Source organism: Salvelinus alpinus, chromosome 8 (genome assembly GCF_045679555.1).
Source record: "Salvelinus alpinus chromosome 8, SLU_Salpinus.1, whole genome shotgun sequence".
NCBI lineage: Eukaryota > Metazoa > Chordata > Actinopteri > Salmoniformes > Salmonidae > Salvelinus > Salvelinus alpinus.
The window spans coordinates 33,585,073-33,610,388 of NC_092093.1; the positions used below are offsets into that span (position 1 = coordinate 33,585,073).

At 43.1% G+C, this 25,316-nt stretch overlaps 1 protein-coding gene across 2 annotated transcripts; it reads left to right on the plus strand.

Moving 5' to 3' along the window:
• pkib (protein kinase (cAMP-dependent, catalytic) inhibitor beta) lies at window positions 1-25,146 on the plus strand. Of its 2 annotated transcripts, none has more exons than XM_071413567.1 (3): window positions 1-161; window positions 22,943-23,102; window positions 24,318-25,146. In XM_071413567.1, the coding sequence occupies exons 2-3, from the start codon at window positions 22,970-22,972 to the stop codon at window positions 24,404-24,406; spliced, it is 222 nt and encodes a 73-aa protein (XP_071269668.1). In that variant the 5' UTR covers window positions 1-161; window positions 22,943-22,969; the 3' UTR covers window positions 24,407-25,146. The 2 variants fall into 2 exon arrangements, with proteins under 2 accessions (XP_071269668.1, XP_071269669.1); XM_071413568.1 differs by lacking the exon at window positions 1-161 and adding an exon at window positions 8,601-8,735.
• Window positions 25,147-25,316: the final 170 nt, after the last annotated feature.

Here is a 25,316-nt window from a genome sequence, read left to right on the forward strand (position 1 = left end):
ATATTGTTCCACTCACTAGAATAAAGAGAGTAGAGGAAATCACGATGAGGATGGACTGTGCACAACGCGTCCTATCCATGGGTTGTCGATGGTGAAATATATATTTCGGGGGAGCGCATTTTAAGCACATTATTGTAACAACCATTTGCTCTACACATTGGGTAAGTAAGTGTCACAATATTTCGTGTTTTGGAAGGTTACTCGTCGTCAGGTTGTTGCCCAATGCCGACAAGTAACCTACAGGCTGCTGAAGCCTAATTTATGCGCAAGTTATACGGTTCTTAATTCAGCTGGTTATTGTTGTCATTACTTGCGGTAGAAATCTGCAGCCAGAGAATTTCAGTCATGTAAATTCCACACATGACAATGCCGTATATGCAATGTCATACACACTATAGGCTACAATGTGCAGATGTTCGAGCAACCTTTTTTTCAATCGATCTATCCGTTGTAGGCTACATGCATTCCATTGTTATTGAACAATCATGTTGTTTGTCATGCAGAAGAATATCAACGAATATCATGCTACTTGGATTGATTGATAATCAGGGTTATTAATAATTGTTCATAAGGTCGTTGTATTTTAAGGACAAATCCTCCTCTCATTCCAAATGACATTAGCCTTTGAAGGCTATTCAATACTTGAAACAAAGCTCACCTATCTCTAATTCAATTGTTTGTCGCTCTGTCTGAATACCTAGTTGATTTGATTTAATGCCATAAATGTTTCAATTAGCTTACCTGACTGCAGTGCAATCACGAAGAACAATACTGATTCTATCAATCAGTGTTTCCTCATTTATTTTATATTATATCTTATATTATTCCCACTGATGAAATAAAGCATGGTCACATTTATGTGGCTCTCATCTTTTGAATAAGCTGTTTGAGGAAGGTGACACTCAGCTAAAACCTTTCCGATGACAACTCAAACCTATGGTTTGAAACCGTGTCTGCTCTACGTGCATCATGCAGTAGGATGTTGTATTTATGGTGATCTCCAAGCACTGGGTTTATTCCTGATTACAGCATGCATTCCATTCCAGTGTCTGACTCCCTAGCTCCTGCTGAGTAGAGGGTAAGCACCATGCTATTCCTTTCACTCCCACCATCAACACATCCACCAGTCAACACCTGCCCTGAGAGACTACATGACTGGCAGAATAATGAGCCAGCCTGGGGAAATGTGTTGATTATGACATGGAGAGGGAAGAGATTGCAGACACATTCTAATCTTAAATATGTTGACTGCCTGCTCTAGTCTTTAGAATCCTGTGTAACATGTCATTTCCAGACCCCGTCGCACAATCTGTCTGACCTTCTCCACCATAATCATTGTGTAAGTTTAGAATTACTGTCGTGTAGGTGTCAGTTTACCATCCAAACAAGTGCCACTCAGCTTGGACCAGGCTGTTGTTGTCAACGGACTGCTGTATTTTCTAAAGAGGATACTAAAAGTAGAAGTGAGATGTTGTTAACGTATATCCAGAGCGACAGCTGAAGTTGCATGGGGACATAGCATTACACCCCCCTCTGCTTCCTCTGGTCAGCACTTTGTCAAATAGACTCAGCGCTCCTTCACCTCGCAACGCTATACCATTATTATTACTCTCTGGAAAGGTCAAGAGAAATGTGAAGAACGCTGTTACCCTTTTCACCTTAGAGGTGGGGTTTGTATGTCCCGAGCTGGTAGCTGCCTATAGGCTTATATTCCTGCTATCTGGAGGTTGTCCGGTGTTAGATATGCAAATATAACTATTCATCATTCATGTGGACCAGTGACCATCATCTGCCTGTCACTAAGGATCTTATATCACAGTAGATCATTCCAAATTGGTCAGTCGTGACTGTACTTTAAAAACATGTATTCAGGTAATGAGCTTAGGTGCCTCCCATTTGTATAATCCTGTTAATTGGCTGAGTTGATGACAGAGAATTAGTAATGTTGTCTGCCTACTAGTGTGTGTAATTGCACACATGGTGGGAATGAAAAGGGCAGTTTGGTACCCCTTATTTCCCTGTTATCACATTGTGTCGTATCTACACATTAAACGTTTTTCTCAGGAATGTCTGATAAAACAAATGCAGAGAGAAACTGTGCTTTTTATTGTATCAAACAAAGAGGGTAAGCTGTAACCTGATCAGAGACTCATCAGGAGTTTGATCGAAGACACCTCTACCTTAAATCCCCAGAGACCAACTGTCTTTTAAAGATGGCATCTGAAAGGATTAGGGCTTAGTCAGGTAAACGCTGACAATAGGTGGCATTTCAATTTGGCCATCTTTAACTACAGTCTGCCTGCTACAGGAAAGCGGTTTTGTTGTGGCTCATGCTGTTTGAAGTGTTTTTTTCTTCAGTGAGTGTCATCAATGCATCTGTGAATGCCTTTTGACAGTTTCTGTGCTGGTATTTCACTAGCAATGCCCCAGGAGGGCTCCTCTTTCCCATCATTCCTCTCTTCTGCCTGGCTCCCTCTCAGCTTAGTCTGCCCTATGGTAATTAATAGAGCTCGACAGCTTGTAGTCCTAAAAAACAGAACTGAGTTAACTCTGGTTCGTTCAGCCATTCATATGGAGAAAATTAATGAGGAAAGAATATGGTTGTGGGATAAAGGTAGAAAATAAGGTAAACACAGGTTTAGGAGATTTTATACATTTTGTTCTATGATTGTAATATCAGTCAGTTAACATGACCTTTATGAATTATAAAGCCTTCATGTGTTTTTTTATTACATAAATGCTTCAAAATGCACAGAAAGTGACTTTAGCTGATGAAGATTATCACATAGAACAAAACGTATAAAATCTCCTAAACCTGTGTTTACCACATATGCTATTTTCTGTGTTTATCAAAAAACCCTACAAAAACTAAATTAACTTTCCCATAGGCTTTGTCCAACGAACCATGGCAGAGTTAGTGCCTACAAAAAGACGCAGTTAATATTTCTCTCTATTGGCTCTTGTGAAACCGCATCAGTTTTAGCACTTAGTCAAGCATGCTCTCGCTCCTCTCACTATTGAGTCAATAAAATGATCACAAATCTGGCCCATTGTGGGAGTCTAACATTGTCATTCTGGACTGCACTGCCAGAGTCAGAACAGCTTCCAGAGGCTGCTGCACACACACATGTCCTTTCTGTGAAATATTGAATACGAGGAAACTATTTTGGGATGTATTGGTAATGCTTTATCCATACTGCTGGGTCACATTTGGTCCTTTTTAGCCCTTTAAACCTCTGGCATTTTGGTAATGAAAGGAGCCATTGGTTTAGTGGCAGAACAGCAATGCAATCCCACATTATTCTTATGTTGTGTACTGTAGTAGAGTGTTAAGTGTGTCTTGAATTCTAAATAAATCATGAACTGGTTCACAAGCAAAGCACCCCCACACAATAACAGCTCCTCCTCCATGCTTTACGGTGAGAACCATACATGCGGAGATCATCCGTTCACCAATAATCTCAAAATTGGACTCATCAGACCAAGAACATATTTCCACCGGTCTAATGTCCATTGATCGTGTTTCTAGGCCCAAGCAAGTATCTTGTTACTATTGGTGTCCTTTAGTAGTGGTTTCTTTGCAGCACTTCTACCATGAAGGCCTGATTCACACAGTCTCCTCTGAAGAGTTGATGTTGAGATGTGTCTGTTACTTGAACTCTGTGAAGTTATTTGGGCTGCAGTTTCTGAGGCTGGTAACTCTAATGAACTTATCCTCTGCTGCAGAGGTAACTCTGGGTCTTCCATTCCTGTGGCAGTCCTCATGAGAGCCAGTTTCATCATGATGGTTTTTGCGACTGCACTTGAAGTAACTTTCAAAGTTCTTGACATTTTCCGTATTGACTGACCTTCAGGTCTTAAAGTAATGATAGACTGTCATTTCTCTTTGCTTATTTGAGCTGTTCTTGCCATAATATTGGCAGTATTTTACCAAATAGGGCTATCTACCTTGTCACAACACAACTGATTGGCTCAAACACATTTAGAAGGAAATAAATTCCACAAATTAACTTTTAAGAAGGCACACATTTCAGGTGATTACCTCATAATGCTGGTTGAGAGAATGCCAAGAGTGTGCAAAGCTGTCATCAAGGAAAATCGTGGGCATTTGAAGAATCTCAAATAGAAAATATATTTAGATTTTTTTAACACTGTTTTGGTTACTACATGATTCCATATGTGTTATTTCATAGTTTTGATGTATTCACTATTATTCTACAATCTAGAAAATAGTAAAAACTAAAGAAAAACCCTTGAATGAATAAGTGTTCTAAAACTTTTGACAGGTAGTGTACATCTGTATAAATTATAACCATACACGTTATAATTCACAGAGTGCACACAGTAGATGAAGAGCCCCACAGTCAGTAGATGAAGGCCTAATCCTTGTTTTATCCAGCCTTGTGTAAAGTCTAGAGACTTGGGGCAATAAAACAACCAGGATTGTGTAATCTTAAATCACTGGATTTGAGCCGAGTCATCACAGAGGCTAAAGATAAACCACAAGCAATCTAGGCTGTACTCGTCGCCCTGCTTTATATCCTGCGTTGCACTCTGTTGATGAAGCTGCGGTTGAACGAGACACTGTACGAGGAATAACAAATATGAAATAGACCACCTAGCTATGATTGTTTGGCCCCAGCAGACCGCACAACTGCCTGGTAAAGTCGTCAACAAGCCGGTTGTTTATTGTAGACTGCCCTATGTGATTTGATGAAATGGTACTCTCATTTACTGCTAGACAAACCACCTGTCTGCTCATGAAGTCTGTGACACATGATATATGGGCCGATATAAAGACAAGGGTTTCATTCACAAAGTTTGTTATTAACCTCTGGCAGGAATTCTCTCGAATGTGAGGAAATTAATTATTTATTAAAGCCATTGATAATTTAAGTTTTTATTTATTTTATTTACAAGCAATAGTTTGTAAATAAATTACAAAATTACGTATTAGTTTCCTTAGCCTGTAAGCAGTCTATGGACAAGTTATGACAGCAATCCATGCTTTGGTTTAGTTTCCCTGGAACTTTTCCCACATGCTAACATTTTAGCATTTGTAGCACAAATCCCATTCAAGTCATGGGACTGATATTAGCATTTTTCGCGCATCATGTTCAATGCAGGTATGTGACTTTGTTGAGCTTCACAATCCATTTGAGATACTTTCAAATTATTTGGACATGATGTGCGAAAAATGCTAATATCAGTCCCATGACTTGAATGGGATTTGTGCCAAAAATGCTAAAACGTTAGCATGTGGAAACCGTGCCAGGGAATCTAAACCAAAGAATGGATTCCTTTCATACCTTGTCCATAGACTGCTTACAGGGTAAGGAAACCAATGTGTAATTTGGGTGAACTATCCGCAACAATTTTGACAGGGAGTTATGCTGAGACCAAGGTTTATTTTACTGATTAGCCCTGTATATACAGCAGTACATATCAATATTCATATCAATACTAGAAGAGCAAAACACAATCATAGAAAAACACATTATTCAGGTAAAAGGTCCTCAATCAGTCTTTTGAATTGCCCAAGAGGCACCATGTTATCCAAGAGTCTTGGATGATTGTTTTTCCTTTCATGTGTAATAAACCTTGTTAATCTGGATTGTTTTAAGCAAAATTGCTGTGGAAATTGTGCAGATACACTGCCTTCAGAAAGTATTCACACCCCTTGACTTTTTCCACATTTTGCTGTTACAAAATGGTATTAAAATTGATTTCATTGTAATTTTTTTGTCAACAATCTACACAAAATACGCAAATGTCAAAGTAGATGAAAAATTGATGAAAAATAAAACACAAATATCTGTATTCAACCCCCTGAATCAATACATGTTAGAATCACCTTTGGCAGCGATTACAGTTGTGAGTCTTTCTGGGTAAGTCTCTAAGAGTTTTCCACACCTGGATTGTGCAACATTTTCCCAGTTTTCTTTTCAAAATTCTTCAAGCTCTGTCAAATTGGTTGTTGGTCATTGCTAGACAACCATTTTCAGGTCTTGCCATAGGATTTCAAGCAGATTTAAGTCAAAACTGTAACTCGGCCATTAAGGAACATTCACTGTCTTTCTAAGCAACACCAGTATAGATTTGACCTTGTGTTTTAGGTTATTGTCCTGCTGAAAGGTGAATTCATCTCCTAGTGTCTGGTGGAATGCAGATTGAACAAGGTTTTCCTCTAGGATTTTGCCTGTGCTTAACTCCATTACGTTTTATTTTTAATCCTGAAAAACTCTCCAGTCCTAAATGATTACAAGCATACCCATAACATGATGCAGCCACCACTATGCTTGAAAATATGGAGAGTGGTACTCAGTAATGTGTTGCGTTAGATTTGCCCCAAACATAAGACTTTGTATTCAGGACAAGAAGTTAATTCCTTTGCCAAATGTATTTCAGTATTACTTTAGTGCTTTGTTACAAACAGGATGCATGTTTTGGAATATTTTTTATTCTGTTAGGGTTCCTTCTTTTTGCTTAGGTCAATTAGGTGAGTGTTGTGGAGTAGATACAATGTTGTTGATCCGTCCTCAGTTTTCTCCTATCACAGCTTTTAAACTCTGTAACTGTTTTAAAGTCATCATTGGCCTCATGGTGAATTCCCTGAGCGGTCTCCTTCCTCTCCGGCAACTGAGTTAGGAAGGACGCCTGTATCTTTGTAGTGACTGGGTGTATTGATACACCATCCAAAGTGTAATTAATAACTTCACGATGCTCAAAGGGATATTCAATGTTTGCTTTTTATTTATTTTTTACCCATCTACCTATTGGTTCTCTTCTTTGCGAGGCATTGGAAAACCTCCCTGGTCTTTGTGGTTGAATCTGTATCTGAAATTCACTGCTTGACTGAGGGACCTTGCTGATAATTGTATGTGTGGGGTACAGAGATGAAACAGTCATTAAGAAATCATGTTAAACACTATTATTGCACACAGGGTAGGCTTGCCATAATAAAGGGGTTGAATACTTATTGACTCAAGACATTTCAGCTTTTCATTTTTAATACATTTGTAAAAATGTCTAAAAACATTATTCCACTTTGATATTATGGGGTATTGTGTGTAGGCCAGTGACAAATTAATTGCAATTTAATACATTTTACGTTCAGGCTTTAACACAACAAATGTGGGAAAAAGTAAAGGGGTGTAAATACTTTCTGAATGCATCGATTGACTGATTATAAAGGAGGGTCTTTGGGCCTATTGAAAATGTGTTATTTCACATGTAGCCAAATAGATGAGTCACTATAAATATCTATTTGTAGAGAATGCCAGTGCATGTGTGTGCATATACACAGTACAAAATATAAATATTTTATTCAAATCCGCTTATATCATTAATTATGCAATTGTAGTCAATCTTGGGTGAGCAGAGAGAGCTGTTTTTATTTGATGGGGTCACTGTCACTCGGGCACATAATGGTGAGGCCATCAGACCTACCAGAGAGAGGAGTTACAGTGTTGGAGTGCATACCTCTTCTGGCAGGCGTGTGTAATGAATCGGCTTTCAGAATTTCCGCTCCCTGACTCTTGCTCTCCCCGACATTAAACTCCTCATGAATCTTCTCAAGGTGATTTTTCAACAAAGTGCAAAGGGAGGAAGCCTTTTCAAAGTCACAGGCTGCTTCCTGGGGGAGAGGGCCATGAATTGACAGTGAGTCTCAAAGATGCCCTTGGCAACACGACGGGTCACAGCATCAAGCTTTGAAACCAGCATCTAAGATTTGCATTAATTGTGATTATAAACGGGGTCGTTTGATCTCTGAATGCTGATTGGCTGAAAGCCATGGTATACCACAGATATGACACAAAATGTATTGTTCACTGTTCTAATTACGCTGGTAACCAGTTTATAATAGCAATAAGGCACCTCGGGGGTTTGTGGTATATGGCCAATATACCACGGCGTTGCATCGTACCTATCCCACGGTGTTGCGTCATGCCGTGACACAGTATTTTAGCAATATACCACACCCCCTCTGGCCTTATTGCTTCAATATAGCCTTGATCAGTTTAACACACTGGTGTGATAGAAATGTTTGTTTCGGTATTATATTTTTTGTGGGACTATTTTAGGCATCTGGGTGATTTTCTTAGATATTATGACTTAGCTAGGAAAAAGGCATTTTGTTCCTCAAATGCTCAACTTCAATAAGACCTCAATGTGTTGTGTTCTGTAAATTGCCAACTCAGCCACGGGCAGCTGTTTTCCAAAGCTCTGGTGTGGCTTATTTCAAGATCAGATACTGGCTTTCTTCACTTCAAAGCATGTAGATATCCAATTGACTATCCAGTTCAAAGGATTTTAGTAAATCTTGGAGGGATTTGATCATATTTGTGTCCCAAATGCCAACCCAAAACCTTTTACGCTGACCTATGCGCCCTGGTCAAACATAGTGCACTATACAGTGGATAGTGTGCCATTTTGGAAACAGCCCATATGAAGCCTATCGGGAGAATGTTTCATGTTTGTTTGAGGAGTCAGGTGGCCAGCAGGACAGGCATCCTCTAGGGACGGCCTCTCTCCCTCCGTCTGGAATGGGAGAACGACCATAGTCCCGCCTCTACAGTGGTCAGTAGATGATGAATCACATTGCCTCTCTGCTCTGCCTCATCTCCATCTCTCCTCGCTGCTGCTGCTCAGGCCAACTCACTTGGCTATAAATAGGGAAAGATTAAAACCTCTCATCCGGCTTACCTGCACAGCATCTTCAACTCGCCTGCTAAGTATGTTTATGTTTTTTTCTCTCTCCATTGCTTGTTATATGTATTCTTTGAGCACTGGGGGTGTTTATAAAGACGTTTTATGAGCTCATCAGTGGCTTTAAGAATGACTCTGTCTGACCAGATGTGACACTAGCTACAATAATGTAGGATATTTATGAGAAATGGCAACAAGAATTTGCAGATGGTATGAACTCAAGAGATGCTCAATCAGGCTTATGAATCTCTCGATTGGAAATACCCTGGAGGAGCCCTACTCAGTGATTTGAAAAAGATAAGCTTTTCAGTGCACTAAAGTCACTTGTCAGTTTGGTGCTCTTACATATGAGTGACAGAGAATGTGCAGCCCTGGGAGCTGTGTCCTCTAAATCCCAGTCATCAGGAGATCGCCTGTCCAAATATAGCCCTATATGGAGGTGGAGGGCCCTCTTCTCTTCCCGGCTGCTATGGGAGACATTTACTTAATTACCCTCTCTATGCTGCAAAACATGGAGGCAACTTTTGTAGGCTTTGTTTCGAATTACATCTTTCCATAGCAAAATGACAAATATTAGTAGTTGAGAGGAAATATTGTGGGCTCCCCAACTAGGATATATTTCTGGGTAGAAGATGTCCAATGAGCAGTGTAACATGATCAAATGGGCATCTGCTGTCAAGGCTTTATAATAACGCTGAAATAACATTGTGCAGAGACATACTGTACTGTAGCCGTGATGCCTGTGATTCATTTAATTGCATGTTTTCGCAATGTAATGTGGTTTCTTATCAGTTACATCAACAAGCATTTGGCTCCTACAACATTCAAAGAGATGACTAATTTTCTTCCTTCGCCTAATGGCTGTTACGTGCGCGTTTGTTTTTTTATTTCTGGACCTGCTGTGCCTTAATCAAATGTTGTAACAGTATTTCTAAGTTATGTTTGGCAGTCATCCCCGTTGCCTTGCTGGGGTCTCTCTGTGTTGGCCGTGTTATCTGACCGCTCGCTCGGTCACATGCTGCCCTTTTGGACAGAGGGTTGCTGGGAAAAGCCTGTGAGCCTGCTGAGAGGGACAGACCGAGGACGGGCCGGCCTTCCACACTGTCACTCACAGAGGGATCAACACAGCTACCACTGGGTTGGGTAAAGAGCCCATAGGGGCAGGATACAACATTCTTGGATGGACATCTCTCAGATATAAATAGGACACTGTCACATTTCTCTTCCTTGTAGAGTATCTTCCATCTGTGGAAAATCATTGTTTTCAATAATACCTCAGTGGACAATGGTGCCAGATCAATGATGTCATGTTATGCTTTGCGCTGCTATATGAGTAAACAGTGGGAGTGGAGAGGCAGGCTGTTCACTATGCTCTGTGAGCAGGACTCTTTTGTTTGTTTATGGGCTACAGTAATGAGAGTCCCTGACCCACCTGAATAATGAACAGCCAACTGTTTATTCACAAAGCTGCCATGTGACTTAATTCCCTTAAGTTTCCCACTGAACACGGCTCATTATCAGACGTCGGGAGCTCTCTCTTCTCTCAGTGGAGTGTAAAGAAGAGGGGGAACCCAGGGACAGGGTCCTGGTTGAGCCTCAGGTGTTTTTCTCTCTGCATGCAGTTCATCCACAATTCATCCACATTATATATATGCCATTTAGCAGATGCTTTTATCCAAAGCAGCTTTGTCAGTCGTGTGCATACATTTTAAGTATGGGTGGTCCTGGGAATTGAACTCAATATCCTACTATTGCAAGCACCTTGCTCTACCAACTGAGCTACAGAGGATCACTTATATCTGTCCATGTAAGCCTCCTGGCAATCGGACATACGGGTACTGTCGGATAACCTTCTCACAACAATGGCCTTTATGACAGCTGGTTGAATGTAGTTTATGGTGCATGATTTGCTTACAAATTGTATTCATCACCTAGAGATGACATAGTATAGAAGGCTCTAGAAACAGTTGGTTGAAATAGAAAAGTGCACTGAAGTTATTTTCGTTCCCTTATGAGCTAATTGGCATGTTGACTCTGCACCCTGTGTCACACCTGAGCTGTTGTAACTGCTCCACTTTCCCTCACCTATGAATCCTCTTACCTCAATTGAAAGCTTATTTCCATGTAGATTAAGAGGCAGTGGGGTTATTGAAAGTGTGCTATATTCTCCATTTAATATGAGGAGGATCAAGAAACCTTGTGGCTGGCAGGGTGTGCAACGCTAGTGATGAGTGGTGGTGGCCGTCTGAGCTTGAAGGTCAGCCTAGCCCAGAGTAATGGTTCTCTTTCAAGCCATTGTCACTAAGTAAATTAGCTGGGGCTCCACGTGTTGTTTGCTGTTCTGACACAGGAGTAGGAGCTTCCAATGGCCGTTACCCTTATCACACTCAGCCAAGCTGCTCTAGGTCATCACTCCACATTGGTCCAACCAGCACTGGTGGACAGAGGGAGACGGTTTACAGTTCAGCCATTAGTTAGTGAGACAATTCAAGCCACTAAAATAACAAAGCTTTGACAGGTTGTGAGGACAGACCACATGACATAAGACGCTTCCATTTACAACTAAGGACAGATTTCCATTCAAATTTCAGAAAGACAAGTAGTAGGCTCATCCAGGTATTTTCCACAAAGAGTTCTGCAGTGAGACATTCTCAGAAGTAGAGCAGCAGAGCCTAGTTAAGTGTGTTTACGACTTTGTGCAGAGTTAGTTTTAGAATGTACAGTGTCTCCTGGGAAATGCCATGTGAATGGAATGGCATTGCGGCACAGTGGCTGTGCACATCTTATCCCCACTCCGTGGAGCAGCGAATATTCACTGAACTCAAGCATGTTTATCTTGTTTGTTGGAACGTAAATAGAACCCAAACGACCTGAGGGTTATATGTCCAGTAAGTTTTTGACCTGATCGTTATATTCCCACAGTTTTTTACACGGTGTGTTTCTTTTCATGCTTCATAAAATGTAACGTGGAGTGGTCACACATCGTACATTTTTCATCGTATGCATGAGTGCTTGCTGCATATATAAGTATCTGTATAATCCTGTTGTCCCTATAACCAATCCTATGTTTTAAAGGGATGGCTCATTAAGTCAATAAGATGGGCTGAGTATTTTAAGGCTTGTTTTTCAAATTAGTGTGAAGTATATTAAGTCCATTACAACTGATTTAATCTTTTGATAAATTGGAACATAATCTGAGTTTTTAGCATGAATCACTCATCTCCCAGGGTCCATTCCTAGGTCAGCCATTTAGACCTATTTTTGCATATTTATGGACTTATTTGTGTACTTCCAAAGTAGTGTTACCTTGTATATTTAGCTTTGACATGCCTGAAATGCAAGACGGCTCTACCTCCTCTGTTGTTGACTATAATAATTGCAAATGTTTTGGAGATATTCCACATTATTGTTTGCATTTTGGAACTGTTAACTGGGTTTCATGTTTTTGTCAAGATTGTCAATCTTCATCTGATGGAGAGATGTCAGTCATCTGTGCTGTGCTCAGTTAGTATATTTTTCCTATATTTGTCCCTTCAATCCCATCCCCAACTTAATTGCAGAACAGATAACCTATCATTTCCGTTCTCGGAACATTAATAAAACCTCCCAGGAACGTTCAGGGAACCATAGTAAAACATTCTCAGAACCTCCCTGCAACCTAAAAATGAACATTCCCAGAACAGACGAAATGTTCACTTCCGTTTTCAGAACGTTTAAAAAATATTCCAGTCGGGAAACGTATGGCTTCGTTCCCAGAACCAATGGGAAACCAAAACGTACACTCCCACAACTTCCAAGGAACCAAATGTCCTAGCTGGGTAGTCATTGAGCATTACCGTAAATAGACATGAAAGGAAACGCATTCAGGAATGAGGAGATTTCTCTCCATTAACAACTTCTTGTTGTCATACTGTACTGTAGCTGGAAAGTTGTAAAGAATTAGAAGGAGATAAGATGTTGTGCTACTCCAACACTGTTAAGGATTAAGACTGATCAAGACTGGATTAACAGTCTTTGTTTTAGAGGGGTTTGTTATTAGATAATGCATGTGTTGAAGTAGAACCAGTCTGATCACTGTGTTCATCATTCTATTTTACTTGTGAATCAGAATGGTGAATGCAGCAATCAGGCTGGTTCCACCAGGCTAGTGTTGCTCAAGTGCTGACTTCAAGATATTTGACTTCCTTGCATACTTTCAAGGGAAACATTTTTTATTAATTTTTTTACCCCATTTTCTCCCCAATTTCATGGTATCCAATTGGTAGTTACAGTCTTGTCTCATCACTGCAACTCCCGTACAGACTCGAAGGTCGAGAGCCGTGCATCCTCTGAAACACAACCCAACCAAGCCGCACTGCTTCTTGACACAATGCCCACTTAACCCGGAAGCCAGCCACACCAATGTGTCGGCGGAAACACTGTGCACCTGGCAACCGTGTCAGCGTGCACGGTACCCGGTCGCCACAGGAGTCGCTAGCGCATGATGGGACAAGGACATCCCTGCCAGCCAAACCCTCCCCTAACCCGGACGACGCTGGGCCAATTGTGTGCCGCCCCATGGGTCTCCCGGTCACGGCCGGCTGCGACAGAGCCTGGACTCAAACCCAGAATCTCTAGTGGTACAGCTAGCACTGCGATGCAGTGCCTTAGACAACTGCGCCACTCAGGAGACCTTTTAAGGGAAACATGTTTGCTGATTGGCAAGGCTCTTATAGTCAGTCTTTAGTGGTCTAACCTGTAAACAGATTCTATCCTTTCTGATTCTGACAACAATAGGCCTTTTCACACCTACACCTTTCAACCCACATATGCATAGGATGCTTTACGACGCCCTCCTTGCTGCAGTGTGTGAGTGAGCTCAACCATACGGAGACAAGCTTGTGTTTCTAACAGCAGTGGGCAGTGATGTTCTCAGTCAAACACACACAAGCTGCTGCCTCCCTCCTGTCTTCTGGCACTGGGCTCTCGTTGGCTGCTTGGCACAGGGGCCTGCTGGCAACGCAGCCAGCTCCTTTTATTCCAGTGGACGTAGATGATTGAATGGCTGCACTGAGGAGAATGCCAACACCAGTTCCTGCTGCTCCCACTCTGTGAGGGCACTGTTGGTTCCACTGCTACTCAGAGCCCTCTATTGGATGGGACCCAAGTCCAAATACAGCAGTCTCTCTGTAGTCCCAGACAGTTATTTTTTTTATTTTATTTTTTTAAATTTTATTTCACCTTTATTTAACCAGGTAGGCTAGTTGAGAACAAGTTCTCATTTGCAACTGCGACCTGGCCAAGATAAAGCATAGCAGTGTGAACAGACAACAACACAGAGTTACACATGGAGTAAACAATAAACAAGTCAATAACATGGTAGAAAAAAATAAAAAAAAGATAATCTATATACAATGTGTGCAAAAGGCATGAGGAGGTAGGCAATAAATCAGATAATTACAATTTAGCAGATTAACACTGGAGTGGTAAATCATCAGATGATCATGTGCAAGTAGAGATACTGGTGTGCAAAAAAAGCAGAAAAGGAAATAAAAGCAGTATGGGGAGGGTGAGGTAGGTAAATTGGGTGGGCTATATACCGATGGACTATGTACAGCTGCAGCGATCGGTTAGCTGCTCGGATAGCAGATGTTTAAAGTTGTTGAGGGAGATAAAAGTCTCCAACTTCAGAGATTTTTGCAATTCGTTCCAGTCGCAGGCAGCAGAGAACTGGAAGGAAAGGCGTCCAAATGAGGTTTTGGCTTTAGGGATGATCAGTGAGATACACCTGCTAGAGCGCGTGCTACGGGTGGGTGTAGCCATCGTGACCAGTGAACTGAGATAAGGCGGCACTTTACCTAGCATAGCCTTGTAGATGACCTGGAGCCAGTGGGTCTGACGGCGAACATGTAGCGAGGGCCAGCCGACTAGGGCATACAGGTCGCAGTGGTGGGTCGAATAAGGTGCTTTAGTAACAAAACGGATGGCACTGTGATAAACTGCATCCAGTTTGCTAGAGTAGTTTGAGTAGAGTATTGGAAGCCATTTTGTAGATGACATCGCCGAAGTCGAGGATCGGTAGGATAGTCAGTTTCACTAGGGTGAGTTTGGCGGCGTGAGTGAAGGAGGCTCTGTTGCGAAATAGAAAGCCGACTCTAGATCTGATTTTGGATTGGAGATGTGTGATATGAGTCTGGAAGGAGAGTTTGCAGTCTAGCCAGACACCTAGGTACTTATAGATGTCCACATATTCTAGGTCAGAACCGTCCAGGGTGGTGATGCTAGTCGGGCGTGCGGGTGCAGGCAGCGAACGGTTGAAGAGCATGCATTTGGTTTTACTAGCGTTTAAGAGCAGTTGGAGGCCACGGAAGGAGTGTTGAATGGCATTGAAGCTCGTTTGGAGGTTGGTTATCACAGTGTCCAAAGAAGGGCCAGAAGTATACAGAATGGTGTCGTCTGCGTAGAGGTGGATCAGGGAATCGCCCGCAGCAAGAGCAACATCATTGATATATACAGAGAAAAGAGTCGGCCCGAGAATTGAACCCTGTGGTACCCCCATAGAGACTGCCAGAGGACCGGACAACATGCCTTCCGATTTGACGCACTGAACTCTGTCTGCAAAGTAGTTGGTGAACCAGGCAAGGCAGTCATTAGAAAAACCGAGGCTACTGAGTCTGCCGATAAGAATATGGTGATTGACAGAGTCGAAAGCCTTTGCCAGGTCGATGAAGACGGCAGCACAGTACTGTCTTTTATCGATGCCGGTTATGATATCATTTAGTACCTTGAGCGTGGCTGAAGTGCACCCGTGACCGGCTCGGAAACCGGATTGCACAGCGGAGAAGGTACGGTGGGATTCGAGATGGTCAGTGATCTGTTTGTTGACTTGGCTTTCGAAGGCCTTAGATAGGCAGGGCAGGATGGATATATGGCTGTAACAGTTTGGGTCCAGGGTGTCTCCCCCTTTGAAGAGGGGGATGACCGCGGCAGCTTTCCAATCCTTGGGGATCTCAGATGATACGAAGGAGAGGTTGAACAGGCTGGTAATAGGGGGTGCGACAATGGCGGCGGACAGTTTCAGAAATAGGGGGTCCAGATTGTCAAGCCCAGCTGATTTGTATGGGTCCAGGTTTTCCAGCTCTTTCAGAACAACTGCTATCTGGATTTGGGTAAAGGAGAAGCTGGGGAGGCTTGGGCGAGTAGCGGGGGGGGGGGGGGGGGGGGTTGGCCAAGGTTGGAGTCGCCAGGAGGAAGGCATGGCCAGCCATTGAGAAATGCTTGTTGAAGTCTTCGATCATCACGGATTTATCGGTGGTGACTGTGTTACCTAGCCTCAGTGCAGTGGGCAGCTGGGAGGAGGTGCTCTTGTTCTCCATGGACTTTACAGTATCCCAGAACTTTTTGGAGTTAGAGCTACAGGATGCAAATTTCTGCTTGAAAAAGCTGGCCTTTGCTTTCCTGACTGACTGCGTGTATTGGTTCCTGACTTCCCTGAACAGTTGCATATCGCGTGGGCTCTTCGATGCTATTGCAGTTCGCCACAGGATGTTTTTGTGCTGGTCGAGGGCAGTCAGGTCTGGAGTGAACCAAGGGCTATATCTGTTCTTAGTTCTGCATTTTTTGAACGGAGCATGCTTGTCTAATATGGTGAGGAAGTAACTTTTAAAGAATGACCAGGCATCCTCAACTGACGGGATGAGGTCAATATCCATCCAGGGTACCCGGGCCAGGTCGATTAGAAAGGCCTGCTCGCAGAAGTGTTTTAGGGAGCGTTTGATAGTGATGAGGGGTGGTCGTTTGACCGCGGACCCGCAGCGGATACAGGCAATGAGGCAGTGATCGCTGAGATCTTGATTGAAGACAGCAGCGGTGTATTTGGAGGGCAGGTTGGTCAGGATAATGTCTATTAGGGTGCCCATGCTGACGGATTTAGGGTTGTACCTGGTAGGTTCCTTGATGATTTGTGTGAGATTGAGGGCATCTAGCTTAGATTGTAGGACTGCCGGGGTGTTAAGCATATCCCAGTTTAGGTCACCTAACAGAACAAACTCTGAAGCTAGATGGGGAGCGATCAATTCACAGATGGTGTCCAGGGCACAGCTGGGAGCTGAGGGGGGCCGGTAGCAGGCGGCAACAGTGAGAGACTTATTTCTGGAGAGATTAATTTTTAAAATTAGAAGTTCGAACTGTTTGGGCATAGACCTGGAAAGTATGACAGAACTTTGCAGGCTATCTCTGCAGTAGATTGCAACTCCTCCCCCTTTGGCAGTTCTATCTTGACGGAAAGTGTTATAGTTGGGTATGGAAATCTCAGAATTTTTGGTGGCCTTCCTAAGCCAGGATTCAGACACGGCAAGGACATCAGGGTTGGCAGAGTGTGCTAAAGCGGTGAGTAAGACAAACTTATGGAGGAGGCTTCTGATGTTGACATGCATGAGGCCAAGGCTTTTTCGATCACAGAAGTCAACAAATGAGGGTGCCTGGGGACATGCAGGGCCTGGGTTAACCTCCACATCACCCGAGGAACAGAGGAGTAGTAGGATGAGGGTGCGGCTAAAGGCTATCAAAACTGGTCGCCTAGAGCGTTGGAGACAAGGAATAAAAGGAGCAGATTTATGGCCGTGGTAGAATAGATTCTGGGCATAATGTGCAGACAGGGGTATGGTGGGGCACGGGTACAGCGGAGGCAAGCCCAGGCACTGGTGATGATAAGAGAGGTTGTATCTCTGGACATGCTGGTCTCAATGGGTGAGGTCACCGCATGTGTGGGGGGTGGGACAAAGGAGGTATCAGAGGTACGGAGAGTGGAACTACGGGGTCCATTGCAAACCAAAACAATGATAACTATGATAACTAGCCTGAACAACAGTATACAAGGCATATTGATATTTGGCAGAGACATACAGTAAGGCATAAAGTGATTGCAGGTCTTGATTGGGAGAGCTAGCTAAAACAACAGGTGAGATAACAGCAGCTAGTCAGCTAACACAGCAACAGCAGGTAAAAATGGCGACGACTAGGCAGAGAGGGTCGGATTAACTACACACAGAGCCTGAGTTAAAACACAGAGCCGACAGATAAAACACAAGTAAACAGAATGGAGTACCGTAAATTAATGGACAGTCCGGCAGGCATCAGCTATGTAGCCAGGTGATCATAGTGTCCAGGGGGCAGCCGTAGATGGAGCAGGGAAGTCGCCGCTAAGCTAGCACGCGGTGTTTAAAGTTAGTAGCCCGGGGGGGTGAGTCTGCTCAGACGAAGGGGGTCTGCTCAGACGGAGGCCGGTTGAGGGTACAGCGGAAGGGGTATTCGTCTGCAGACCAGATGTGGACGTGTCGACAGAGAATCCAGGCCGGATGGCGAGAGAGAGGTTGTGATTGTAGAATTGTGTTTGCTAACTGATGCTAGCTTCGTAGCAGTGGCACTAGCTGTGCTAGCTGCGTTAGCTGCAGGCTAGCTGTGAGGATCAGAAGTAGTGGCTCAGGGATTACGGCAGGGATCCGGCGTTGTTGTCGAGAGACAGTCCGATGCTGTTAAATTGGTGAGTAATATCCAGGCTAATAACAGGGCTGGTGTCTGTGCCGAAAGTAAAAGCTGCTAGCATCGGTTAAAAATGGCTAAGTAGCTTGTAGCTGGTAGCTTGTAGCTGGTTAGCTACTGGGGGTTCTTGAATGTGTTCCACAGTTCCAACGGTAAAAGCTGCTAGCATCGGTTAAAAATGGCTAAGTAGCTTGTAGCTGGTAGCTTGTAGCTGGTTAGCTACTGGGGGTTCGTGGATGTGTTCCAAAGATAAAAAATGATAGCGATTCCGTACCACATTGGGTGAGGTAGGTTACCGGAAGGTATAATCGAATTGAAAATCGAAAAGAGATAGAAAAAATAATAATAAATATATACAAGAAGTACGAAAAAATACAATGTGCACGAGAGCACTAAAAAATACACGTCTACACTGCTACGCCATCTTGGATTATGGATGCATGTGTTTAGCAGTGGGCCTTTAAACATGCAGGATCACTCCTCCGAGGGTCTCACTCTCAGCGCACACAGGGCCTTTATATGGGCCATGCTGCTTAACCAGCATTCTGTCTTCTAAAGCTGGTAAACAGATGAAGCTGGCCATACATAACACCGGTGGTGAAAAAAGTACCCAATTGTTAAGTAAAAGTAAAAACACCTTAATAGAAAAGTCACCCAGCAAAATACTACTTGAGTAAAAGTATTTGGTTTTAAATAGACTTTAGTATCAAAAGTAAAAGTATAAATCATTTCAAAATCCTTATATATATTAAGCAAATCAGAGGGCACAATTTTCTTGTTTTTCTATTTATTTACGAATAGCCAGGGTCACATCCTAACATTCAGACATAATTTATAAACAAAGCATTTATGTTTAGCGAGTCTGCCAGATCAAAGGCATTAGGGATGACCAGGGATGTTCTCTTGATAAGTGTGTGAATTGGATAATTTTCCTGTCCTGCTAAGCATCCAAAATGTAACAATATTTTCTTTAGGAATGTAGTGAAGTAAAAGTTGTCAAAAATATAAATAGTAAAGTACAGTACCCCCAAAAATTACTTAAGTAGTATGTTAAAGTGATTGTACTTGAGTACTTTACACCACTGCATAACACCGTTAGTCACTCACCGTCAAAACAATTACATTTCTAGTCCAAATGGCCCTGCTTGGCCCTGATTCTGACTAACGTCTCCCTGCTTGGCCCTGATTCTGACTAACGTCTCCCTGCTTGGCCCTGACTCTGACTAACGTCTCGCTACTTGGCCCTGATTCTGACTAACGTCTCCCTGCGTGGCCCTGATTCTGACTAACGTCTCCCTGCTTGGCCCTGACTCTGACTAACGTCTTCCTGCTTGGCCCTGATTCTGACTAACGTCTCCCTGCTTGGCCCTGATTCTGACTAACGTCTCCCTGCTTGGCCCTGACTCTGACTAACGTCTTCCTGCTTGGCCCTGATTCTGACTAACGTCTCCCTGCTTGGCCCTGATTCTGACTAACGTCTCCCTGCTTGGCCCTGATTCTGACTAACGTCTCCCTGCTTGGCCCTGATTCTGACTAACGTCTCCCTGCTTGGCCCTGACTCTGACTAACGTCTTCCTGCTTGGCCCTGATTCTGACTAACGTCTCCCTGCTTGGCCCTGATTCTGACTAACGTCTCCCTGCTTGGCCCTGACTCTGACTAACGTCTCCCTGCTTGGCCCTGACTCTGACTAACGTCTCCCTGCTTGGCCCTGATTCTGACTAACGTCTCCCTGCTTGGCCCTGATTCTGACTAACATCTCCCTGCTTGGCCCTGATTCTGACTAACATCTCCCTGCTTGGCCCTGATTCTGACTAACGTCTCCCTGCTTGGCCCTGATTCTGACTAACGTCTCCCTGCTTGGTCCTGATTCTGACTAACATCTCCCTGCTTGGCCCTGATTCTGACTAACGTCTCCCTGCTTGGCCCTGATTCTGACTAATGTCTCCCTGCGTGGCCCTGATTCTGACTAACGTCTCCCGGCTTGGCCCTGATTCTGACTAACGTCTCCCGGCTTGGCCCTGATTCTGACTAACGTCTCCCTGCTTGGCCCTGATTCTGACTAACGTCTCCCTGCGTGGCCCTGATTCTGACTAACGTCTCCCGGCTTGGCCCTGATTCTGACTAACGTCTTCCTGCTTGGCCCTGATTCTGACTAACGTCTCCCTGCTTGGCCCTGATTCTGACTAACGTCTCCCTGCTTGGCCCTGATTCTGACTAACATCTCCCAGCTTGGCCCTGATTCTGACTAACATCTCCCTGCTTGGCCCTGATTCTGACTAACATCTCCCTGCGTGGCCCTGATTCTGACTAACGTCTCCCTGTGTCCGTCTGACCTGCCTCACCGGTGCCCCAGGTGTTAAGCTGGAGCCCTATTTAAAATAGCGACAAAGCTAATCCAAGAATAGCCTGTGTTGATTTAGGGGGTTTGATTAAATTCTAAATCTTGTGACATCCAGTGGGTGCTTATCACCTACGGCCTTGATCTACACCCACTGGAGGCGATGCACCATCTGTTGAAGGATGGCTAGATGGGTTTTTTAGGCACTATCTGTGTGTGTGCTGTGTTCTTGGAGGTAGGACATATTGCCTTTGGAAATGTATAGGCTGTCTAAATGTTATCGCTGGTGGGTGTTAAAAATATAAGATAGTGAATAGTCCAGGAGAGACTGTAATCCAATCTCTGAGTATCTTTACTTAGCGTTAACAAAACAAAACAAGAGGGAATGAGTTACTCCCTGTTTAACATGACCAGTAGATTATTATTAGACCTACAATACTGTATTGATGTGAAATGCGCCCTCTGCTGGTCAAGTTGTACACTGCATTGCATGGTATTTAGTCTTCCTACATTTGGTCTCATAATGTAAAACGCAGGGTTGTTTATTCAAAGGGGAAATGGAGCTGCACGAAAGGTTGCGTAACACATAGTTGAGTATTGATCACAATATTGATCAGATGTATATGTCCCTGTAGTAATACCAATCAATTGCCTTTAGGCCAAGTTAACAAAGGTCCTGGATATTTAGACTAGAGCTAAAGGACCAAATGGCATTAGAGCAGGGTATTGAAGCAGTGCTCTTACTGAAAGCACTATGATCTGTAATATTGCTCATATCAGGGTTCTGTCTGTAGAGCTTTACTATACTGTGGTAGGCTTGATTACCAACAACGACGAGACGGCCTACAGGGAGGAGGTGAGGGCCCTCGGAGTGTGGTGTCAGGAAAATAACCTCACACTCAACGTCAACAAAACAAAGGAGATGACCGTGTACTTCAGGAAACAGCAGAAGGAGCACCCCCCTATCCACATCGACGGGACAGTAGTGGAGAGGGTAGTAAGTTTTATGTTCCTCGGTGTACACATCACGGACAAACTGAATTGATCCACCCACACAGACAGCGTGGTGAAGAAGGCGCAGCAACGCCTCTTCAACCTCAGGAGGCTGAAGAAATTTGGCTTGTCACCAAAAGCACTTACAAACTTTTACAGATGCACAATCGAGAGCATCCTGTCGGGCTGTATAACCGCCTGGTACGGCAACTGCTCCGCCCACAACCGTAAGGCTCTCCAAAGGGTAGTGAGGTCTGCACAACGCATCACCGGGGGCAAACTACCTGCCCTCCAGGACACCTACACCACCCGATGTCACAGGAAGGCCATAAAGATCATCAAGGACAACAACCACCCGAGCCACTGCCTGTTCACCCCACTATCATACAGAAGGCGAGGTCAGTACAGGTGCATCAAAGCAGGGACCGAGAGACTGAAAAACAGCTTCTATCTCAAGGCCATCAGACTGTTAAACAGCCACCACCAACATTGAGTGGCTGCTGCCAACATACTGACTCAACTCCAGCTTCATGTAATACATGAAGCTGGAGATCTTTATGTAATACATGTATCACTAGCCACTTTAAACAATGCCACTTTTATATGTTTACATACCCTACATTACTCATCTCATATGTATATACTGTACTCTATACCATCTACTGCATCTTGCCTATGCCGTTCTGTACCATCACTCATTCATACATTTTTATGTACATATTCTTCATCCCTTTACACTTGTGTGTATAAGGTAGTTGTTGTGAAATTGTTAGGTTAGATTACTCGTTGGGTTATTACTGCATTGTCGGAACTAGAAGCACAAGCATTTCGCTACACTCGCATTAACATCTGCTAACCATGTGTATGTGACAAATAAAATTTGATTTGATACTGTACAATACCTTACCAGATAGTTGGAGTTAAAAGCATGACACTTTACCAGACGAAGAAATATAGACTGATTCATTCTGAACATAATTTTTGTTCAAAAAATATTAGGCCTGTTACTGCTTATTGTTACAAGTGCAGCGTGCCCAATACATTGATTACAGTGCAGGCTGCTGAGGGGAGGACGGCTCATAATAATGGCTGGAACAGAGTCAATGGAATGGCATCAAACACATGGAAACCATCCGTTTGATGTATTTGATACCATTCCAACTATTCCGCTCCAGCCGTAACCACGAGTCCGTCCTCCCCAATTAAGGTGCCACCAACTTCCTGTGAGTGATTACCTCTGTAATATGCACTGCAGATATTCTGTTGTACTGGGATGTGTGACTGAGAGCTTGTGTAATGATTTATAACGCAGTGTTATCAACCAGTTACAATATGTTTAGACATAAAATACACTATATGGTGTTGTGTTCCTTTCCCTCCAGACTATGCTATGAGGACAGGGCCCAGCGATGACTGATGTGGAGCCTGTTGTCACCGACTTTGCAGCCACGGGGAGGACTGGCCGGAGGAACGCTGTACCTGATATCGTTGAGGCGGGGCCTGCTGACCTGTCAGACAAACTAGCCGAGCTTTCTGTTGTAGGTGGGTAGTGAAATGTATTTTTAATTACATACAGTACTTGACTGCATACTTTCAGCAATATTTACAATAATTTACATAGGCCTGCATGCTTTCACTCTGTTAATGATTAGGATGAATTGCAGGTATTTTCATTTTTGAATTGCAGGTATTTTCATCTCAACATTTAGATGAACAGTTCTACCAGTTTACTTTAGATGTAGTATTGCACTTTTCCATAAATTATACAATCCAAACCTAAATATAAGGGAAAAGCATGGCAGAACATCACTTAACAAAGAACAAAGCACTCTGTCATAAATAGATGGTTGAGTGCTTTTGTTAGGCCCTGCCAGCCCAGTACCCATCACCATTAGCAAGTGTCTGTCTGGACAGCCAGCTTTCCATTAATCAAGCAGGGTTTAGTGGAAAGGGCATCTGGAAGTTAACAGTATGGAAAATGTACCACAGCTTTAACTGTTTAAATGGAAACTAAAGAAGGGAACAGCCATCTCTCTCTTTTTAGTAATAGCTCAATGGCTGTGAGGGTCATTTGGAAAGGGTTATCTATCAGTGAGGGGAAGCCAATCAATGCATTGGTTCATAGGGGTGGGGAAGTAATTGTTAGTTGGAGGCCTCTGTAGATGTATAACTGTATTACTCAGCTCTGCTTCTTTTCACTTAGTGGCTGCAGTGCAATGTCGGGGTCCATAGGTCCTCAAGTTATAGAGGGCATGAACCAGATATAACATAGTTGTTTTTGAATTTGCAGTATAAATCCCCTAGGCATTGCCCTATGAGGATCAAAGCAGAGTAGTGTTTGATCGGTAGAATAAAATACTGTAAGTGTCTGGCAAGTAGCAGTCGGTATTGGCCCATTTCCTCAGAAGATTCTCGTCTCTATGTGGCGTGTTGCACTTTGTCAGTGTTCAAAACAGTATTAAAATGCTGGATATGAACAAAGCGGTTGAGTTGAGGGTCTATGCTATGATTAGTCTCTGTTGATATTCAAGGTGTCAGCCAGCTTTGTGTTATGTGCTGAGGTTGGTAATCTCATATTCCTTTTATCTTGTGAATGCAACATATCATCCATATCTTACAAAGCAACACAAAAGAGGGGAGAGTACACAGCTTGGATTATAATTGGAATGCAGACATTTTCCATTACATGGGCCTTCAGGCATTTTCAATTATATGTTTCTGACTAAAATAATGAATGCTGTTCTGTGTGTTTCTCAGATGATGGAGGAGAAGGAGGAGAGGGCTCGTCCTCTGGAAGCCCACCGAAGAGTCCTACAGAGGGTGAGGAGAAGGCAGAGGGGACGTAATTGGGCCTTGGTCTCTGGCTAACTGACTACGAGAGAAGATGGAGAACAAGAGAGAGACTGTCTCTAACATGGACCACTTCTCCTCAAACAAACCCCATTGACCAGACAACTGTAATCGCCATGCACCGTGCTATGCAACATCAGGACACCTATGATGAAAACTTATAGAGCTGTTGGATGATGAAGGGAAGGGAGAGCTCTGTCGCTAGGAATGAAGTGGTTGTTTCTTTGTAGCTTTAAGGGGGTATTCATTCAAGATTACCCATAATTCATTACATGTACGGTGAATGAGCCTGTATTTATGTATTGTTCATCTTAGCATATGCAGTGAACTGGTGAAGTGGCTGACAGTTGGGCATGACTCTGAAAAATGTCATTTCATATTTGAGCGAGAGTGACTTGTACATACGTTGCATACGGAGGTGTTCCAATGAAAGCATTTTCTCAGAATGTCAACATGTAGTTGCAGGAATGTCTCTTTGCACAACAAAAGTATAAACATTCCATTTGGTGATGTAAGTACAATTTTTATCTTATAATTGTGATTTATTAGTGTGCTACAGTGCAAACCTCTACTGTGTGTTTTTTACTGTTAAAATCAACATTATTAACAACTGAGTGAATAGAAGTAAAAAATATATGTATTTTCGGTCTGTAAATATAGTTTTACATTATATTTGCCTCCCTGTAAAGATGCATTTCAATGTCCACTGCAGCTAATAAACATGATCCTCTACGTACGGCATTGTTGTGAATATTTTTCAGATGCTATAATAAAAAAAAATATGTTTGTTTGTTGTCTTTGTACAGGGGAGGCATCTCATTACACAGTGAAATTGATACCAACTTTGTGCAATCATTGGCAGTAAAATGGTGATTACATTGTCTGTCCTACTTTTCCTTAGTCAGC

Excerpts from the sequence above, each read along its gene's own strand:
- pkib (XM_071413567.1), top strand. The coding sequence starts at position 22,970 with ATGACTGATGTGGAGCCTGTTGTCACCGACTTTGCAGCCACGGGGAGG. Across the intron at positions 23,103-24,317 it reads AGCCGAGCTTTCTGTTGTAG|ATGATGGAGGAGAAGGAGGA; the intron begins GTGGGTAGTGAA and ends TGTGTTTCTCAG.